This window comes from Echinops telfairi, unplaced genomic scaffold, assembly GCF_000313985.2.
Source record: "Echinops telfairi isolate 266 unplaced genomic scaffold, ASM31398v2 ScPeMD7_5;HRSCAF=22, whole genome shotgun sequence".
NCBI classification, from domain to species: domain Eukaryota; kingdom Metazoa; phylum Chordata; class Mammalia; order Afrosoricida; family Tenrecidae; genus Echinops; species Echinops telfairi.
The window spans coordinates 16,074,797-16,094,825 of record NW_022103901.1 but is presented as its reverse complement, the minus strand read 5'-3'; the positions used below and the strand labels follow the sequence as shown (position 1 = coordinate 16,094,825).

General features: G+C 47.7%; 1 protein-coding gene and 1 pseudogene across 2 annotated transcripts; both read right to left on the bottom strand.

Annotated features, from left to right (window-relative positions):
- Window positions 1–2,087: 2,087 nt before the first annotated feature.
- Window positions 2,088–2,188, bottom strand: LOC115868009 (annotated as a pseudogene).
- A 1,638-nt stretch (window positions 2,189–3,826) lies between these two features.
- On the bottom strand, window positions 3,827–19,187 carry LOC101650233 (eukaryotic translation initiation factor 3 subunit C-like protein). 2 transcript variants are annotated; one of them, XM_004705694.2, is made up of 19 exons: window positions 19,046–19,187; window positions 18,682–18,871; window positions 18,016–18,141; window positions 17,803–17,854; window positions 17,379–17,491; window positions 16,926–17,053; window positions 13,950–14,112; window positions 13,722–13,825; window positions 13,351–13,492; window positions 13,037–13,162; window positions 12,807–12,900; window positions 11,830–12,020; window positions 11,015–11,239; window positions 5,888–6,251; window positions 4,670–4,829; window positions 4,512–4,577; window positions 4,331–4,418; window positions 4,079–4,241; window positions 3,827–3,991 (listed from the first exon to the last, which is right to left on the bottom strand). In XM_004705694.2, the coding sequence occupies exons 2-19, from the start codon at window positions 18,826–18,828 to the stop codon at window positions 3,909–3,911; spliced, it is 2,535 nt and encodes an 844-aa protein (XP_004705751.1). In that variant the 5' UTR covers window positions 18,829–18,871; window positions 19,046–19,187; the 3' UTR covers window positions 3,827–3,908. The 2 variants fall into 2 exon arrangements, with proteins under 2 accessions (XP_004705751.1, XP_045141340.1); XM_045285405.1 differs by having other exon boundaries at window positions 13,722–13,822.
- Window positions 19,188–20,029: the final 842 nt, after the last annotated feature.

Here is a 20,029-nt window from a genome sequence, read left to right as displayed (position 1 = left end):
AGACTGTAAGACAGTGACGGGTCGGCTTCCTGGTCCAAATCTTTGGAGGTTTCCACGCGGGCAATTTGTTCTTGTAGTATTTTCCTGGATGATTTTAGAGCTTTGTCTTTTCCCTTGTTTTTGTCTGCTTTCCTGGGTGTCGCCTCCCCCCGCCCCTTATCGATTCCCCAGGTGGAGCGGCCCTCTGCTGGTCACTGGCGGGATCACACCCGAGCCATTTACGAGGTCTGGTTTTTGAAAAATAACGTTCCTCCTGTGCTACGGGGAGAGCTTTCCCAGCGGGTCTTCATGGCTCGCCTGCCCTTTCTTCCGTGGGACTGCGAGGTATGTACCCCTTCCCAAAGCAGGGTGCTTTGTCAAAACACAGCACTCACTTGTCCCCCCACCTCCTGCCAGGTCAGAGGGATTCCCCTGGATCTGTCCTTAGCTCCTCCTCTTTCCATAAGGCCCTTGGCCCCCCAGGTGAGCGCACCCTTTCGCCCACCACCCCTGCGTGGGCCTCCACCAGGGATCCCGGGCTGGGGGGAGGGGCTCAACCTGGAGGTTTGGGCTCTGCTCCCCGCAACCTTCCGGACAAGCCCCGGAGGCCGGCCCAGGGCAGGCGGCTTCCCCTGCAGTGAAGGTCACGGGTGGAATCCCGGCTGGGTGCGTTCACTGTCCACTTTAGCTTTTTCTATCCCTGGTTTTAATTACACAGGTAATTAATAGACACCGAATCCAAACCTAATAGTGGTCAGGTTGCTCCGCGCCTGTAGAAGAAACTGGTTCTCGGGGTTTCTGATGCTGCCCATGGTTGAGACCACGCGGTTCTCCCCGGAGTGACTGCTGGGCATCCCACTGCGCCAAGCGTCCTTCACGTGGGCTCATGTAACAGTGCCAACAGCATAAGGGCGTTGTTTCCATTGATTTCGGTATCGCGTTTCCTGTCACGGAGTTCCATCCTGGTCTGGGGTTTCATGTGTCCTCCTACTCACTCCCCCCCTCCCGTTTTTTATTCAGAACCTTTTAGAGTGATCTTTCTTTTCCCTCTAGCTTTCAACGTCTGCTTCTTTTGGAATGAAGTGTTTTGTTTTTTTTCGTTTTAGTGTTCTCCAGCAGGGTTTATGAGATTGGCTAACTTTGCTGAGCTTTAATGCCTTCCAAATGTGTCCATGTCATGAGGGGCCCGAGTTTCATCAGTTTTTCAGATGCCCACTATTCCGTTGTATGCATGCCCCCGCGTTGACTTAGCCTCCTTCCACGGACACTCACTCTGGTGCTCCCTCTTGTAGACAGCACTGCGATCAACATGGGTGTGCACTTACCTGCTGTGTTTATGTCCTTTGAGTATATAGCCACGTGTGAGGTTAAGGATGCACCTGTTTTCCATAGTACCTATACAATTCTGCAATCCCACCAGCAGTGTATGAGTGTTCTAATCTCCCCTCATCCTCTCCAGCATTATTTAAAAAAATTGTGCTCAGTGCCATTGTGAGGTGGTATCTCTTAGCTGCATAATTTGTATTTCTTTGATAGCCAATGATTAAGAGCATTTCTTCATATACTGGTTGGCTACCTGAGTGCTATCTTTGTTGAACTCTCCCCCCATTTAATTTGGTCTTAATAATCAGGTCTGTAGTTTGGAGTTCTGACCTGATCTTTTGGCCTATTATGGTATCAATACCAAGCTGTGAAACAGGTTTTGAAATGAGGGTGAGCAGCTTCCCACCTTTTTTTACAGGACGGTTTTGCTTATCCTGGGTTTCTTACCTTTCCACATACAAGTGACTAGTTCCCGCTGTTTTTAAACAAGAATTGTGCTGGACCAGACTGCACTGTAGTTCTACATTGTCATCAGTGATACTGATGCTTTCACTATATTGTCATCCTATCTTCCATCAGCAGGAAACATTCTTCCATTTGTCTTTTTTTTCCCCATGGTGATAAATGCATGCCATCACTTATTTAAACATGTTAGTTTTCACAACTAGATGTTTACAAGCTGGTGTCCTTTGGCAAATGATCTCTCACACAGAACTATACATTCCCGAGTATTTTCTCTTGGGCAGGACACTTAGAATATGTTCCTTCAGCAAATATATGTACTTTTAAATATGGAAGGCTTCACGAATTTACGTCATCCTTGTGCAGGGGCCAAGCTTATCTTCTATCGTTCCAGTTTTAGTGTATGTGCCACCAGAACAAGCACTTCAGTATTTTAAAAAGGTATAGATGCTTTGTTACTGTAGTCACAACTCATAATTATGAAATTTCTGAACGTGTAATCCCTGCCCCGTCCAACTTCTTGCAAAAATTGAAGTGGTTTCTGCTAGATGAATTGAGGTATGTATGCATCTTTTGAATTGTGTAATTTTTGCTTTCTTGTGTTGTTTCTTTACACAAGTCTTTTGTTACTGTTAACTAGGTTTCTTCCTAGTACATCACCTTTGGGAAACTGTAAGTTTTCTGGGTTCCTTTAATATACAAGAATCCTAATTTCTGCACATTGATTTTATCGTCATGTTGCCAAAACCCCAATTGGTTCTATCCCCCGCCTCAAATCTTTGTGGTTCCTATAGAGTCCATTTTTCTCTTGTGCGGGTTTCTTGAATTCTACAGCTCTTTTTTCCTCGGTGTCATTCTCTGCTCCCCACCCCTACCCCGCTTGCTTTTCTTGTCGACGCTCTAGTATCCTAAATCTAACTCATTTGATTTTATCAGGTAATCCCAACACTATTTCCTCCTCTAGATTTTCTGGTGACTTGAGTCACCTTGTGTGTGTTTAGGGATTGTGTGCTGTCTCCGAGACACTGTGGTTACTCCATTTGTTTTAATGCCGGGTGGTCCACCCTGTTGTTTTACTATATCCAGGCAGTGGGCATGCTATTCTCGTCACTAGTCAAGACAGTATGGGGTGGGCATCACGTTAATGGGTTAGAGCGTGGAGCAGCTGAGGGCTGGCTAGGTTTATGCTGGAAATGCCATCATTCCTGTGGAGTGGGTGGTGACACTGGAGGGTGGGATGGAAGGTGTGCTGTGTATGGCTGGGTAGAGTGGCTTGCTGGCTCCTGAAATGCAAAAAAAAAAAAAAGGAGGGGAGGCAGAAGGAAAAAAGGGCAGAGGAAATAGCGGGCTTCCATCCGTTGGGGAGTGAAGTGACCAGTGGGGACTGAGGGGGCAGGTCATCCTTGTGTGCAGCGTGCCATTTCCATTGGCTGCTGCGTCTCATCAGTATTTCATCTATTGCTTCATCCTTTGCGATTTCACTTGGTTTCTTAGAGGTTTGGAGAGCGTGTGTGCCCCTCTACCATATTGAATCACCCCACCCCACCCCCGCACTCAGGCGTACACACGTTCTTCTGGAGCACTGTGCAACAGCGGTTCCTGGAGTCTTCCATCAGACCTGGCATAGCAACGCACTGTCCCCTTGAGAACTGCCCAAAACGATTTGAGCAGTCTGTGAAACTCCTGGACATCTTGGCTTGTTTAGCTAGGCAATTAGCCCAAGACTCAGACCTCAAGTTTCCCCTCGCCTTCGGTGAGCAGTGGCTCCATCCGACACGGTTTGTTCCCCTCCCCCCACGGGAAGCAGCAGGTACCCGAGCACTTGCTCTAGCTCTTGCAGAATTAAGGGCAGCCACTTTCCGGCTCTTTCATCTCTGGGGCTCTTACAAGTACCTTCAGGTTCCACAGGGGCACATTTCCCAGTCCTCTGGTAGGAAAAGCCAGGATTCCACAGGGTAGTAGGATTCATCCCAAGTCACCTGCAGGTCATGTGCTAGAAGCTACGCAAATCAATGAGTCTAATATACCCCTGTGGTGCAATGCAAATCATTAGAAAGTGCAACACCGCTCAGTGGACTTTAATGACTGGGTATGGTTTAGGACTCGAACGCCGAGTGGTCTGGGCCGCAGACACGACGGTGGGATTAGTAGGCTGTCTGAGACTGCTGCTGGCGGTAGCCACCACGCCGCATGTAGCCCTCATTTTTGCGGTAACCATCCTTCTGATCTGTAGGAGAAAAATGGGGAAGGGTACAGAGGTCAGTACCATGGGAAGGAAACAAGGGGGCCAGGACCTGGGGATGCAAGCGCTCACCTCGGAAGTAGCCGCCATAGGTACCCTGCTTGTGGTCAAACACTCGCTCATTATTCTCTACTAGGCTGCCCAGTTTCTCAGCCAGCTGCAATGCCAGGTTCTGCTGGGCCGTGGGCTCCGTGCGGTGCATCACCACGGTCTGTGTTGGCTGGTCCAGGGAGGCCTGATGGGAACAGGCACGGAATGGATCAGACAGCCCCTCATTTCACTCTCTACAGGACCCACGTTCCCATCACTGCCTTTGGTCCTCACCATCAGCTCCTCATTAATGATCATCTTGCTGATGACGGAGTGCACAGTGGGCAGGTCCAGCTCAAACATGTCAGACAGAGTCTCCATGCTGGGAGGGTGGGGGGAGAAGGCAGAGACAGGGGTAATCAGGACCCTCTACCACAAAGCTGGGGTTCTACTTCCTTCCCAAGGCCCATCTTACCTGATGGAGTCATAGACACTGCTGTAGGTGAAGAGGTAGGTCCGAAGAGACTCTTCCTGGATTTTCCTATGGGAAGAGAGCAAGGCAGTGCATTGCGGAAGGACACCAGCCAGTCTTTTCCTCCTCTCACCTACTAGGCCCCCCCCTTCTCTTCTCACCTAACTAGCATGGTACGGACTTTCTCGGCCTCCGGGAAAAGGTCCCACACTTTGCCATTCATCTTTTCGTTGATGATAAAACTGTGGCAAGTCTTCCAGTCACCCATCTTCATGGCTTTGGAAGCAGCAACCACATGCTCCCTCATGGACTCGGGGGGGCCTGAAAGGTTGAGAAGGGGGCAGGACACCTGGGATGAGGGATCCGGTCAGTAGGGGTGCGTGGAGAGCATCAGCTAACCCTGGGCAACACCAAAACACCTATGAAAGTTTTGTGTACAGTCTCAGCAGGAATTCTTAAATAGCTGCCAAGCTGGCAAAAAATCTGGGTGCTTTAGCCACAATACTGCAGTAAACAGAAGTCGGGGAACAGTTCGTAGCCAATGCCGGCTAGTCAGATGTTAATTTTTGTATGCAAAGAAAGCGTACCTTATTATGTTTAAAAACTACTGAACAAACACTGCAATACATAAGGCATCTTTGCTAATACAGTAATAATGATGTTTTGACATGAGTCACAAAATAGCACTGTGTTATTACCAACCACATTTCCAGAATTTTTAACCTAAGCCTTTAGGGGGGTTGGTGTGTAACAACGGGCGGTATGTGAATCTCGGAAACTGCCCGTGCAGTAAAGTGCAAATGCTGGAAGACTGGAAATACAGGGCACATGGACAGTAAGAAGGAACCAGGAGGCAGACTTCAGAACAGAGATAGCAGTACAAGTGCAATGCAGAGATCAGGCCAAAAGAGAAATGTGTAGCTTAGACTAGGGGTGAGCAAATGCATATAACCCATTGTGGACTAGTTCATCCCCTTCACAAACCAAACAAGTGAGGGTGCAGGTCAGAGTACTTAAACGACCAAGGAGTCAAGCAATAAAAACCCAAAGGTGCTCAGGAGACGTGTGGGTGGCATCACACGTATGAAGGGACGAACAGAGGGGAGTGCGAGCAGTGAGCTCAGTGCAGAGGACAGAGCACTCCAGGAGAACACACAGGTTCCTTCAGGTTACACGAGGGCACTTCAAAAAGTCCCCAAGAAGATCAAATGAAACGATGACGGAATTTTCCCCACAATGTTTTGCAGGCCCCTTGAACATGGCAAGTGATACATGAATTCAGTCAGTTAGTGACAAGATTATTCCCTGTAATTCCTTGGTAATAACGAGTAATCAAGAAACAAGGAACCCAGTGGCCGCCCTGCGGAGCCCCCCCCCACCCAGCGGGGGCTGCCGCTCGCCCACGCGCAGCTGGTGGTGGAACTGCTTGCTGATCATGCGTCGGCGGGCGTCGCTCTCGTGAGCAGCCATGTAGGGGATCTCCAGGAGCATGGCTGACACCAGGTAGACACATTCCAGCAGTTCCAGGTTGATGTGCAAGTGGAAGGGCACCTGTCGGCGCCGCTCCACCTTCTCCTGCTCCTGGTTGCGCTCCTGCAGGCTGCGCAGCAGCAGACCCTGGCCCAGAAGCTCCTTGGCACGGCCACTTGACTGGATGTCCAACAGGGCATTGTGTGCATCCTTGGTCAGGCCTTGGCGGAAGGCACAGATGCCCAGCTGCACCATGGTGCGGTTGTACAGGATCTGAGGGCAGGAGGGTAAAGTGGTTCGAGGCAGCAGCCACCAGGCAGGCCATACATTTACTCAACAAACACACAATGAGTAGCTTCTAGGTGCTTAGCCGTAGGCGACACTCTGGGGCAGAGGGAAGCAGACAACTCCCGGTGAGACGGTGTTTAATGTGAAGACATGCTCCAGAGCCCTAGCCATCCCAGAGAAGACGCAAATCAAAACGACGACAAAGACGAAATACCCCCTAACCCCAGGTTTGACAGCAACATTCAAACTGGCAGGAAACAACAAATGCTGGACAGGGTGTGGAGACGGGGACCCGCTCAGCCTGCCGGTGGATGCTAAAACAGCATAACTCCTGTGGGAAGTGATATGGCGAATCCTCAAATAATTGGGAATACAAGTCCCACGTGACTCAGCAATAGGGCTACTGGGTAAATACCCTACAGAAATAAAAAGCACAGCAAAGACTGATGTGTGCACACCCATGCCCACTGCAGCATTACTCACACTGGCAAGAAGAGATGGCTTGGATACACAGATTTGAGCACATGCACACAATGGACTATTACGCATCACTAAGGAATGACGCTGAAACTGAAATGGGTGGACTTAGAAGACATTATGCTCAGTGAAATTAAAGACAAGTGAACACATTTTGTTTAAATTGTAAAGAAAAAAAAAATCCAGAAAAGGTGGTTTGGTGGCTGCCTGGTTACCAGGGGTGGGAGGGAAGGAGTTACTTTTGGTGAAGGGAAAGCGAAGAAGGTGCTACAAGAGGAAGACGGGACAAAAGGGGGGGGGGGGGCGTAACAGAGCAAGCCATTGTGCTTAAGGAGAAACTAGAGACTATTTAGTTTGAAATGCCCTCAAGTTCCCCACGGGGATGTCACACCTCCGGATCCTCTCTGGCAGGATAAATAAACCAGCAAGGGATTTAGGAGAAGAGGTTGTGCTGTGGTAATGGTAGCGGCAGCTTACATTTTGGAACTGCTTAAACTTCGAACTGAAGAAAGACAGCTAGTCATGCAGATATATGGGGAAGGAAGAGCATTCTAGAAAAGGAAATGAAAAAAAGAAAGAAAGAAAAGGAAATGTAAATGCAGCATGTGTGCGGAAGAAGCAGGCCAGGGGCAGGCCCTGTGGCCAGTGCCAGGAGACATGGTCAAAAGCGGAGATCACTGGGAACATGAGGATGACACACACTCCCACTGAAGTGTGTGCAACAATGGGATGCAAGATCACTGGGCTCCCTGAAGCCCCCTCGTGTTGTTGAAGAACGGAGTTTGGTGGATGGCAGCACGTCAAGGTCACCGAAGAACACGGGACAGTGGCTGCAGGGGAAGAGACCCAGGGTCTCCACGCACCAGGCCTCCTTTGCGTAAAGACCTAGACGGTGTCCCGCTACCTTCACGGGATGTTTTCCTGAGGGACTCAACAGATGAGTGCCGGTAAGGGTGGGTGGGGGGTCTGTTGTTAAGGAGGCTGTGGAACAGAACTTCAGATTTTGTTTAGAATTCATACTTACTAGACTGTCTGAGACTAGAGGAACCTGTGAATCTGTTGCCAAGAAAATTTCTGAACCTTGAAATGAAAACAATTTCCAAAAGTCCGTTCCAAACTAAAACATAGATGAACTAATGCAAAATGTTAGCCTTGGCCACTGGACTCTTATTAAGACTGAAAGTAAAAAAAAAACAGCTAGGGGATCAGATTCACACCAGTAATTCTAAAGCAAATATGAGCGGTTTATGGGGCAGTAAGAATGTACCATCACTGAATGGTTATGCTGAAGTGTTTGAATGGGTGTTCTAATGATCTGTGTGTATTCTCAGCAAAAACAAAGTATTTTTAAAAATTAGCTCAAATGACAAACTTTTTATTATAGTTCACAACAAAAAGAAAAGGTTGGCCAAATCATCAGGGGTGGAGTGTTAAACAGCAAAATGCTGGGGACCAAGCACACACTTGAACACCAAAACTAAAGAGCCACATATACCTGACATCAAGGCCACTGCGACAGTACGGGACTGCCTTAGGATCCAAGAGTGAACGGCCGGGAGAGAGTGCCCAGAAACACAGCCGCGCATTTTCCCCAGAGCACTACAGCCAGCCGCAGGACAAGTTCTTTTCCATAAAGGGGCTGTAACAGCTAGATAGCCTTGTGGGTGGGAGAACATCCTTAACCCCAACCTCCTATCATCTAAATTGAGATGAATCACAGACCAAAACATAAGAGCTGAAATCACACAGAAAATGTTCAAGGAAACAAATGAAAGAACACCACCTTTATGAGTTGGGAGTCGATGAACACAGTTTCTTAAGGCATAGGAAATAATGATCATGGTAGCAATTGTACAGTACAGATGGATGTGACTGAACTATAGAATATACCTGTGTTGTCTCTCAATAAAAAGGTTTTGGAAAAAAGAAAATGATCAAAACTTGATCGTAATGATTGCACAACCATTTTAAATATATATATATACACCACTGAACTACATTGTTCATGAATACATGCCAATAAAAGTTAAAATGTGTAAAAACAAAAACACCACACATACTCAAGTATAAGCCAACCTGAATATCAGCCAAAGCACCCAATTTTACCACAAAAATTGCATTAAGAATATGCTGAAAAACCCAGCTTATACATGAGTATACGTGGGTAAAATCCTGCAACTGCTTTGGGAAAACGGTCTGGCCGGTGCACAGGTTACTTCAACAGTAAGTCAGCACATGATGCAGCAGTTCTACCCTTGCGACTGGGACAAGATCGGGTGTCCGACAAGAGAATGAGTACGAAATCTGTGATACATTCAACAGAAGCAAAAGAATAAAATGAAACAAACTTATGATACACACACACACACACACACCCCCCCAATGAACCCCTAGAGCAATATGAGTGAAAGGATGCGGAACACAGGAGGAGAGCCACTCCAGAACGGGCAGAACTAATCTAGGGTAAAAACACAGTAGAGCAGGGGCTGCTGCGAGGTGCCGAGAGAACGTTCTGGGGCAGGGACAATGTCCTCCATCTGGACGGAGATGTGGGTGACAGCTATGTCACAAGGTCCCTAATTCAATAAGATCTGTACATCTCTCTGCAATGCCCATCTCAAAGGAAAACAACCAATGGGCTCTAGCTAACCACTTGGGCAAGGAGGCTTTCTACTCCTGTGAAAAGTTACTGTCTCGGAAAGCCCCAGGGACGGTGCTACCCTGCCCTACAGGGGGGCTGTGAGTCGGCATTGACTCGGTGGCAGTGAGCAGAGTACAACAGGGTAGCAGACACACACTCATGGTCAAGTACTAGGAGGTGTACTGGTATGTGCAGTTGACTCTGAGACGCAGCCACACACAGAGCGTCAGACGGATAGCTAGCTATGTGCTGAGTGTAGGGCAGACACTGGTGAGTTGACTGACCAATGGTGACTTCACGTGTTGCACCGTGTCGACAGGGTTTCACAACTATGACTGTGACGTCTCAGGAGCACAGCACCAGACCTTTCTCTTCTGAGGCACCGATGGGTGGGTCCAAACAGCCAACCTTTTGAGTAGCGGTTCAGTGCTTTGTACCACCCAGAGGCTCCAAAAGTACCAAACTCAAACCAACTCACTGCCATCGAGTTGACGCCAACTCATCGTGACCCTGCAGGACGAGGTGGAACTGCCCCTGTGGGTTTCCAAGACTGGAACTCTTTACGGAGTAGTCCCATCTTTCTCCTGGGGACCCTGGTGGTTTTGAACTGCTGGCCTTGTGGATCGCAGTCCACCTCCGAACCACTATGCCACCAGGGCTCCTAAAAGTACAATAAAGGTGAACAGCAAAGTTTTGGTGGTAGGTAGTTGACTGTTTGCTATAGATTTCTTCCTATACTTCTATATTCTTGAAATGTCAAAGATGTTGGGGGGAAAGGACCCGCAATTTGGACTAGCTGTTTTGAGACAATCCCAGGATTCAAGCAGGTGTCAAGGAGGCAGCCAGATGTGTAAGCATGGCATTCAGGGGAAGCACCGATGTTTGGGGTTAACTGACCACCAGGCCCTCCTGGGGTATGACTAAGGAATGAAATACAGCAACATAAGGAACACAACAGGGTAAATACATGAAGAAAAGGGCTGGTGCCCAGTAACTTTAGGCAGGACCACAGGTCTAAGCGCTCTGCTGTTAGCTGGCTTCTCTAGTTAGTGATCTTCTAACAGAAGGAAACACTGCCTGGTCCTGGCTGCCATTGTGACAGCTCAACAACTCTTTGAGAGGTATATTCTCAGAGGTAGAGAGACTGAAGTAGCAACTCACTGTCATTGAGTCCATGCTGATGCATCCAGCAAGTGACAGTCATGAGCTCCAGCCCACCAGGTGATCTACATCCTCATCCAATGCTCCCGTCACGCCTAGCTGATGCGCCTTCACCACTTTAGCTCTCTGCTCCGACAACTCACATTGCCCTGGATGCCTCCATTGTAACAGTTTTTAAAGACAGGAATAGGTCTTTATTGTATTTTGATAGTAAAATGAGCTTGTAATGTTCGGAACCAGATATACAGTGAATATAACAAATGGTGGAATCTAAACCCAGAGGAATCTATTACTGTTAATGAGTCAGTACAAAATACTTGCCAAAGAGTCAAGGAATGCTGGCCACTGGGAAAGACCAAGACTCTCTAGAAGTCTGCACTAGCCAGACAGGTGATGATGCTGGTTGAACAGGACAAGGGCCGGGCCTGTTTCTCTTCCCTATCCCCAGAGCCTACCCTTCCCACCCTACCTGCACCGGAGGGTCCGCATGCTGGATGTTGTCCTGAAGATGGCTCATGAGCATGAGGTCACGGGCCTGGTACCAGCGGGAGTGCAGAGCGTGGTGGTAGATGTGGCAGAGGATGGCGCAGGTGCGGATCCGGTCTGTGCGGTCTTTGGCATAGATGTATTTGCACAGTCTCTCCATCAGCACAGCTGAGTCCTCCCCTTCGTTTTCTGCCTGGTCCTGCTCAGACTGGGGGAAGAGCCGAGGTGGTCAGGGAAGAAATGCGGCAGAGACAATGGCTCTAGATAAGCGGTTCTCAACCTGTGGGTCAAACGACCCTTTCACAGGGGTCACCTAAGACCAGCGGAAAACCCCTATTTCCCATGGTTTTAAGAACCGGGACACCGCTCCTCCATCCGTCTCCAGGTGGTCCACAACACGCAGACACACCCACCTACAAGTACCCGGTGTGAAGACTGTTACCCAGCCTACACCACGCTTCAAGACAAAAATTTCATTTATTTGTCATTAGAAATAAATATTTCACAATGGAACAATAAAAATACATCCTGCCTATCAGATATTTACATGACGATCCATAACAGTAGCAAAATTACAGTGATGAAGTTGCGACAAAAATAATTTGATGGTTGGGCGTCACCACACGAGGAACTGTATGAAAGGGTCGCGCATTAGGAGAGTTGAGAACCACTGCCCCAGCAACCAAGGCTGAGCCTCCATGTGACTTCATTTTAATCCCTTCATGCTCCATTTGACAGCAGCAAGGACAGCCTGCTCTCACCCCCCACCTCCCCCCGACACCAGGGCTGAGGACTCACCTTCGAGGACCCCTCTGGGGGGGTAAGCTGCCGCTGGTGGGCCTTGTAATCAAACTTGTAGTAGGTGTGGAGGATGCGCCGCAGGTAGACACGGCAGATCTCCTCGGTGGTGCCCTTCTCCTCCAGGTAGCACTGCACTCGCTCGATGATGGCACACACCTTTGCCTCATCCTTCAGATGCTCCACGTACTCTGGCAGGGAGAGCACCCGACTCGGCAGTCAGGTTTCCTGCCCAACCACGTGTCCCACAGAAAGCCAGCTCTCTCATGTGTGTCCTCCCCGCCTCTCTCAAAGTCTGCTCACCTGGAAAACACCCTGCCCTCCCCCACTTATACGAACCCCATTCCACAAGCAATGAGCTCTTCCCTCACTGCACTCAATCTATGCCGGCCCATCACTTCGGGGGCGTGCTAACCTCGCTTTTAGATCCCACCAGGTACCGGCTTCTGAGGATTCTTCCTATGGTAACCTCTCCCCTTCATTCCAATCTCACTGTAAATGGCTTCCCTCCCAAGCAACCAAGAGTCTAGTCTTTCTCCAGCATCGCGCTCTGATGTTAACGTGTAACCAGCACCGCACGTTATCTAAGACGATCTTGCGCAGATTTTTATTGAGCTGCCCTGCCCTTCTTCAGCACTGACACGGACACCTCTGGCTGCTGGTTCATCACTGTCGCATGGGCGCAGTGGGCACGACAGGCACTCACATCTCCCATTCCAATGACGCTACGCTGAAGGGGCAGGATGAATAAATAGGTGCTTTGCTCCCGTGGTTTTCAAAGTGTGGTCCCCGAGCAACAATATCGCATCGTGGGAAGTAGGGAGCAAGTAGAACCTCTGACCGTACTCTGACCTACTGAGTGAGATTTGGGGGTGGGGCCCAGCAACCTGCCTCTGAATGCTGGGCTATGAGCTGGGTTTCCATCACACCCCCTTAGAATAATCCCCACAACCACCCAGACTTTTCCTCGGGCTCACCTTGAGAATGAGGATCAGTATTTTGCAGTATCTTGGTAAATTCCTCATCCATTCGCTCCACAAGAGTCAGAATACAGCCACGGACTCGCAATGGCTGAGGAAAGCAGAGTAAGCAGGAAGAAGCAACTTAGTTCCGAATCCGTCCAAATCTCCCTCTCTACCGAGTCAATATCCCATTTCCCCATCCCCCGGTCTGTACCTCTAAGGAGCCAGCGAATCCCTCCCTTTACCTGGTCAGCATTGCTCAGGTTCTCACTCTCTTCCAGAATGTTCTCTCCAACAAAGATGTTGGGGTTTGCAAACAGGATGTCCATCAGCTCATTAATGCAGTCCAGGCACTTCTGCCACATTTCCGGCTGCCATGGATTCAGACAACAGTCAGCGGTGTGAGAAAGAGATTAGCAGAGGCCTCACAAGAGTCTCTTTCCTGGGAATCCACAGCCCGAAATGCCTAAGACTATCCCCACAGTTTGAAGACATTAGGACCTTTCCCCTGACCCACTGCACAGTACAACAGCCCTCAGGTGTCCTTCACCGCCCTCACCTTCATGTAGGTGGCCAGGTTGGGGTTGTAGTCATAGAGAGAAGCGATGATATTGAATTTGATCTTCACAGCGACACCCTCCCCCAGGTTGTTTTCTGAAGCAATCTGAACAAGCAGCTGCAGCAGCTCAATCTGTGCTGCGCTGTAGGGGATACAGCACTGGGTAAGGCTTTGGAAGCAGATCAACCCAAAGGTCAAGTACCGTACTAGCCTAAGGTCACAACGAGAGTAAATGGCAGACACTGGGCTGGTATAAGCTAAGCACACTGTTGTTCCACGGTGGTTACACACACAGCAAGACTTCCCATCACAGGACAATATCCCACCCATCTTTACCTAGTAATTCTACAACCCAGAGCGCTAAGTCTTACCGATCAGTTCCCTTCTTGCCTCGTGCCTGCAGGATCTCATTCAGTTTCTTGATAACAACAGCATGGGTGATCTCAGTTCCCTTGGCAAACATTTTTGGCTTCTCCTAGGCAAAACGCATGCCATCATACACAGGCCAACCCTACCCGCTTATAGCTTTAAGCGTTTCCCCCAACCCGACTAGGAGAGCTATTGTAAGCTCACAGTTCACGCCAACTGCACAGCCTCACCTTAACCAGGGGCGCTCCTCCCCGGACCCGTTCCCACTCCCCGCCTTCATTGTCGTCCTCCTCCTCCTCATCCAAGCGCTTCGATTTCCTATCATGCTTCTTCTTGGCTTTGTCCTCCCGCTTCTTCTCAGCCGCCTTCTTGTCCTCCTCTGTGGTGGGGGCCCTGATGGAAACAGAGACAGTTTAAGACAGGCCACTCCTCTCTGAGGCTTCTTTCCCCGTGAGTGTCCTCTTTCTTTCCCCCACCAAGTGCTGGGTCCGAGTTCCCTACAGATGAGAATTCACCACAGCCAGACCATCAAGGACTGCAAGGTGCTAGGCGGACACTCTACCTGCTAAGATATCCTTATGAAGGGGTTAACACAATCAATCCAATCTAATAACCTAGAGAATCCACAAACAACCAATATTGTGATACCAGTTTGGTTCAAGAACTTTTCTTGACACGAACCAATTTACCAGCCCTACCAAAAAAGGGGAGAAGCACACATTCAAAAAAAATTACCGACCCAGACAGTGCTTTTAGCCATTTTCTCTGCTCTTCCCTATCAACTGATTTAAAATAAAAATAAAATGTACAATACGGCAAAATATCCCCACAAAAGAGGAAACAATTGACTCGCTTGGCATTACACCTCAACATAAAGAAAACAAAAATCCCCACAACTGGGCCCATAAGTAACATCAAGGTAAAGAAGAGATGGAAGTTGTCAAGGACTTCGTTTCAGTGGGAGCCACAGTCAATGTCCAGGGAAGCAGCCACCACGAAATCAAGGATGTACTTATTACACCAGGCAGTTCTGCTGTGCAATTCTTCTTTTCACAAAAAGGAAAGATGTGATTCTGAACACTCAAGTGTATCTGGTCCGAGCCATGGTATCTTTGATGGCCTTATATGCTGTGAGAGCTAAACAACGAATAAGAAAGACTGGAGAATTGACAGCTCTGATGAGTAATACTAAAAAAAACTGTGACTACCCACAGGTGAAATCCATCTGTCTTGGAAGAATTACAGTCGCCAAGCTCCTTAGAAGGAGGGATGGCAAGACTTCTCATGTACTCTGGACACATTATCAGAAAGGACTATCATGCTTTGCAACCATCATCTTCAATTTTGAACATTTTCACCTCAGAAAGAAACCTCATACTTAGTAGCATTCATATTGCATCACTACGTATCACTATGGATTAGACTGTCCCATAGGGTTTCCTGGGCTACAAATCTTTACAGATTGTCACACTTTTATCCTACAGAGCAACTGGCAGGTTTAAACTACTTACCAACCTTTTAGGTAGATGATTATTTTATTACTTTCTTTCCACTGTTAAATAATAATCCATTGTACGTACTTACTACATCCTTAAATATACGGATGGGCACTTGGGTTGTTTCCATTTAGGGGTCTATTATGAGTAATGTAAATTTTTATGGAGATACATATTTTCATTTATCTTGGGTATGTACACAAGAGTGAAACTCTTGAACCATAGAATAATTATGCTTAACTTCTGGGGCACACGCTAGGCTGTTTTTAAAAACGGTTACATAATTTTACCTTTAATTACGCCACACATCTGTCTTTTTTATTCTAACCATTCTAGTGTTTCTCACTGTGGCTTTGATTGGTATTTCCCTGGGGTTCTATGGTAGGAACGCTGGCTGCTAACCACAAGGTTGGGGATTCACACCCACAAGGCACCCTGGAGGAGAAAGACGAGGCTATCTGTTCCTCTGAAGATCCCTAAGGAGCAGCTACCCCGTTGCTGGGTTGGAATTAATGAGACAACACTGGGTCTGGTGGCTAATGAAGGAGCCCTTAGTGGCATCGTAGTTAAGCACTGTTGCTGACTGACCGGGGTCACTTAGGCCCACTGTGGGAGAAACACGTGGAGTCTCTGTCAAGACCCGCATCCATCAAAAGCGCATGAGGCAGTTCTACTCTGTCCCGCATAGACGCTCTGAGTCAGACAACCCACAGCAGCGGGTTTGGTCAGCTCATAACATTGGGCATCTTTTCATGTACTTACTGTCCATTTTTTTACAGCTTTGATGAAATGTCTATTGAGATGCTTTGTACATTTTAAAATTGGGTTGTCTGTTTTTTTCACTTATCTAGTGAGTTATCTTTTCATTTAAAAATTGTTTTTCCCCTGAACCTCTTGATGGTATCCCAGCAAAGTTCAGGAAACTGCTGTAAATCCATATACTATAGACTAAGAAGTTCTCAGGACGGTGGCAACAGTAAGAAACAGGTGCTACAAAGTCTGTGTGCCTCAAGGTCAGCAGTTTGAAACCATCAGCTGCTCTGTGGAGAAGAAGAAGTTTTCTACTCTGGTCAAGTTTCTCAGTCTCAGAAACTGACAGGGACAGTTTTACACTATCCTACAGGGTTCCTATGAATCAGAATGGGCGTGATGGCAATGAGTTGGTTTTTCCTCTTTGGTTAACAACAAAACTGCTCCTTGCGGTAGGATCACCGAGGATCCCATTTTACAGTGAGAAATCTGAAGAGAAGGTTAAGTACCTTGTTTGTACCACACAGATAATTGCTCTTAAAGTGAGATCTGCATCGTCCACACCCAGTGATTACAGTCATGCTCAAAATTTAAACTGTGGGGTCCTCAAATCCCATCTCAAGGGCACATTTGCTTTGCGACCTTTGCTAAAACAACAACAACAAAACCCAACTCTCTGGAGATCCTGTGAAATGGGAGCTGTTGGCCTCCACAACCTGACAGAACTCCCAAGAAGCAGTAACAACCCTTGAGACGATGAAAGGTCTCCTACCCTTTCCACTCACACTCTCAGCAACCCTATAGGGCAGGCCGGAACCACATCTTTCTCCTATAGAACAGCGGGTGGTTTTGAACTGCTGACCTTATGTTTAGCAGCCCACTATGTAACCTACTATGCCACCAGGGCTCACTATTTGTCGGAAACTGACTCATGGCAGTGACTTTCTACCGTTTTCCTACTTTTTGAGGAATCTTGAGGCCGGTGCAGTCTGCTTCCCTTCTTCCTCCTCCGAGTCTGAATCAGACGATGTGGAGCCAGTGTCCCAATCTTCATCGTCTTCGGAGTCTTCTGAGTCCTCCTCTTCATCCTCAGAAGGAAAGAATCAGTAGGTAGGCCGGCAGACTGATTAGCCTCTCTGCTAACACATGACCCAATAAAAGCAAGGTATGCAAGGGCTGAAATGGACCATCCCGACCTGGAGAAAAGGGACAACTTGCCCCAAGGACACATAGCTCCCACAGAACAGTTAGGTTCGAAACACAGTTTTCTACATTTTAGGTTGCTTAGAGTTCTAATACAACAGAAATCCCGTTCTCAAAGTAGACCAGGAAAGCCCATCCTTCTCACTAGATGGTCTTCGGCCGGCAAACAACTCCGGGTTATCTGACTTTGGGTCTAGCCCTGGCTCTTACCTCCATTTTTTTAAGGAACTTGCGACTGTCGCCAGCAGGAGCTTCTGACTTCTTCTTCAGGAAGGCAGCAGCACTCATCCCATCCTCATCCTCGTCCTCGTCATCTGAAGAGCCTGGAGGGAGAGGGCGGTAAAAGCTAGGCTGGGAAAAGAGCATGCTGACTGAGGAGCAACAAAACACAGGGCCAAGTGAAACCCCAACCTTTAGAGTTACTGTTTGCATCAGTGAGTTATGAGTTGGGTTGCTAACCAGAGTCAGTGGTTCAAAACCACCACCCACTCTGAGGGAGGAAGATGACTCCCGTTAGGCAGGCTTGGAAACCCACAAGGGCAGTTCTACTGTCCTTTAGAGCCACCCGAGGTGGAACTGACTCTGTGGCAGAGAGAGAGAGAGAAATGATTCGCACGAAGGGTTTGCTCTTCACCTTCTGAATCTTCATTCTTCTCAGCATCTTCATCTGCAGACTGCTCAGGGTTCTGGACAAGGGGAGAAGAATTAGAGATGCCTGCCTGCCAGCCACCACCCCACTCCACTTTTATTACTTTCCTTCTCCAATCACACCTCCCATTTGCCAATGCTTTGTTCAGTCTTAGTCATGGAGTCACTGTCCCAAAATAACCCACTGTAGCCACTACACCTGCTTGTAATTTGTGATATGGGATTCAAAATCTCGGTTGTATTTGCGGATCTTCTGGCGCAGGGTGCTCAAGGCCTTCGCATTGTTCTTGTTCATCTTCTTCTTCCCTTCCTTATCCTCCCAGAGCTGAAGGAGTGGAGGAAAGAAGACAATAAGAACCTAAGTGGTATTAACTAAACTCCACACTTCCGCCATCACTCAATGAGTCTTGCTATGTTGTAGACCATTTGTGCAATGTATTAACAACTGTTGACTTAATTTTTTAAAAAGACACTTCAAGTCTCACTGCTAAAAGTGGAGAATGCAATTAAGAGGTAATAGTAAAAACAAATGCAAGATTCTTGGCCTTAAAAAAAGTTTCTCTCCAAATGGGAAGAGAATGCTTTGAAAATGATGGCAGCATATGTGCAAATGTGCATGGCACACTGGATGAATGTATGGATTGTGATAAGAGATGTAAGAGCCCCCAATAAAGTATTAAAAAAAAAAAAGGTTCTACTTGTTACACACACACACACACACACAAACACCTGATTTCTTGTGCTCTAGAAACATTGAAGATCAGGCAAACAATCCCAAAGAAACACCATCTTGAATAGTGGGTTAGGAATGGGCCCTGGTTTCATCTCTCCTAGCCTAACCTCTTCTTACCCACTGCCGTTATACCTCATTAAGGTAGTCCTCCAGGTCAGCCAAGATCCGAATATAGAACCGGGGAACCCCTTCTTTGTCCACAATGCTCTTGGCCTTTCCATATGCTTTTCCCAGGAGCTCAAATTCTTCCAAGCACTTGGTGACATCCCGAATCTTCATGGCATTCCGGATGGTCCGGATAAGATTGGTCAGCTCCTCAAATCTGAATTAAAAACCCATGCACATTAGACATGCCTGTGCCACTGCCATAAAGTAACTCTATCATACTGCTCTAAGCTTTCCTAAAATCTACCTCCTCCATGGTCTTGCTACAATTTAAAACACTCCAGCCTAAAAAAACCCCAATCAATCAATCAAGCAAAAACTCCAGCCTTACCTCTTGTCCTTAGCACTTCGGACAACCCTCTTGGTATCTTCTTCATCCTCACTCAGCAATAGTGCCCTTTTAAAAAGAAACAAAGGCCATTAACAACAGTCCCTAGTTCCAGTCTTGCCAAGTGATCCCAAATCCTCTTCTCGGATAAGCCAATTGAAACTGTGTAACTCAGGTAACACACTAACACATGTCTTCCTCTCAACTCTCCCCAGTCTCATCAGATATGACTTAAGTCTACTTCATGTAAGTCTTCGGTCAAATGTTGAGAACATAATCAATGGCAGTCTGTAGCCTCTGAAAACTAAACCCACAGTAGCAGCAATTGACCACACAGTGAGAAAACCAATTACAAGAGAACACACGGTGCTAAAAGGTACCCAGAAAGGATACCTTGAGAGGAAGGAATGGAGGGGCCTTAGGGAGGTGGCATCTCAACTGGGGCTTATGAAACAATAAAACTTCTTTCCCAAACAGTAGGAGGCCAACTGCTAGGAATTTGAAAAGGCTTTCAACACCTCCACTGCTAACACTGTTCTTTATTATGGAGAAAATATGCTACAGACTGAATTCAGCAGGCAATCATGTCTCCAGCCTATCACTCTTGTGTTTATTTTTTTCCAACCATTTCCTACTTAATAAAACGATACTGCGTTCCCACTTGTGGCAGTGATATGAAATACTATTTGTGCGAATAAACATATTTACAAGGGGGCTTCAAGAAGTCGGTGGAAAGAGTACCCTCTTTTCATTCCATTTTCCCTACAAATGTTTTTGAAGCTCCCTCTGAGATAACGCAAAACAAAACACACAAAATACACCCTGTTGTGGGGGTGTCACTCCACCGGCTGCTGAGGATTTTCCTGACGGGAATTTCCACGCAAGCGCGGTCACCAGGCCTTCCTGTGCCATCCCCACTGCCAAGCCCAGGGGACGCCCCTGAAGGCCCACAGACCCCCACCAGGGCTCCGGCTCCCGAGTCCCTGA

Excerpts from the sequence above, each read along its gene's own strand:
- LOC101650233 (XM_004705694.2), bottom strand. The coding sequence starts at position 18,828 with ATGAAGATTCGGGATGTCACCAAGTGCTTGGAAGAATTTGAGCTCCTG. Across the intron at positions 18,142-18,681 it reads TGGAGGACTACCTTAATGAG|CTCTGGGAGGATAAGGAAGG; the intron begins GTATAACGGCAG and ends CCACTCCTTCAG. Across the intron at positions 11,240-11,829 it reads CCCCAGAGGGGTCCTCGAAG|TCTGAGCAGGACCAGGCAGA; the intron begins GTGAGTCCTCAG and ends CTCTTCCCCCAG.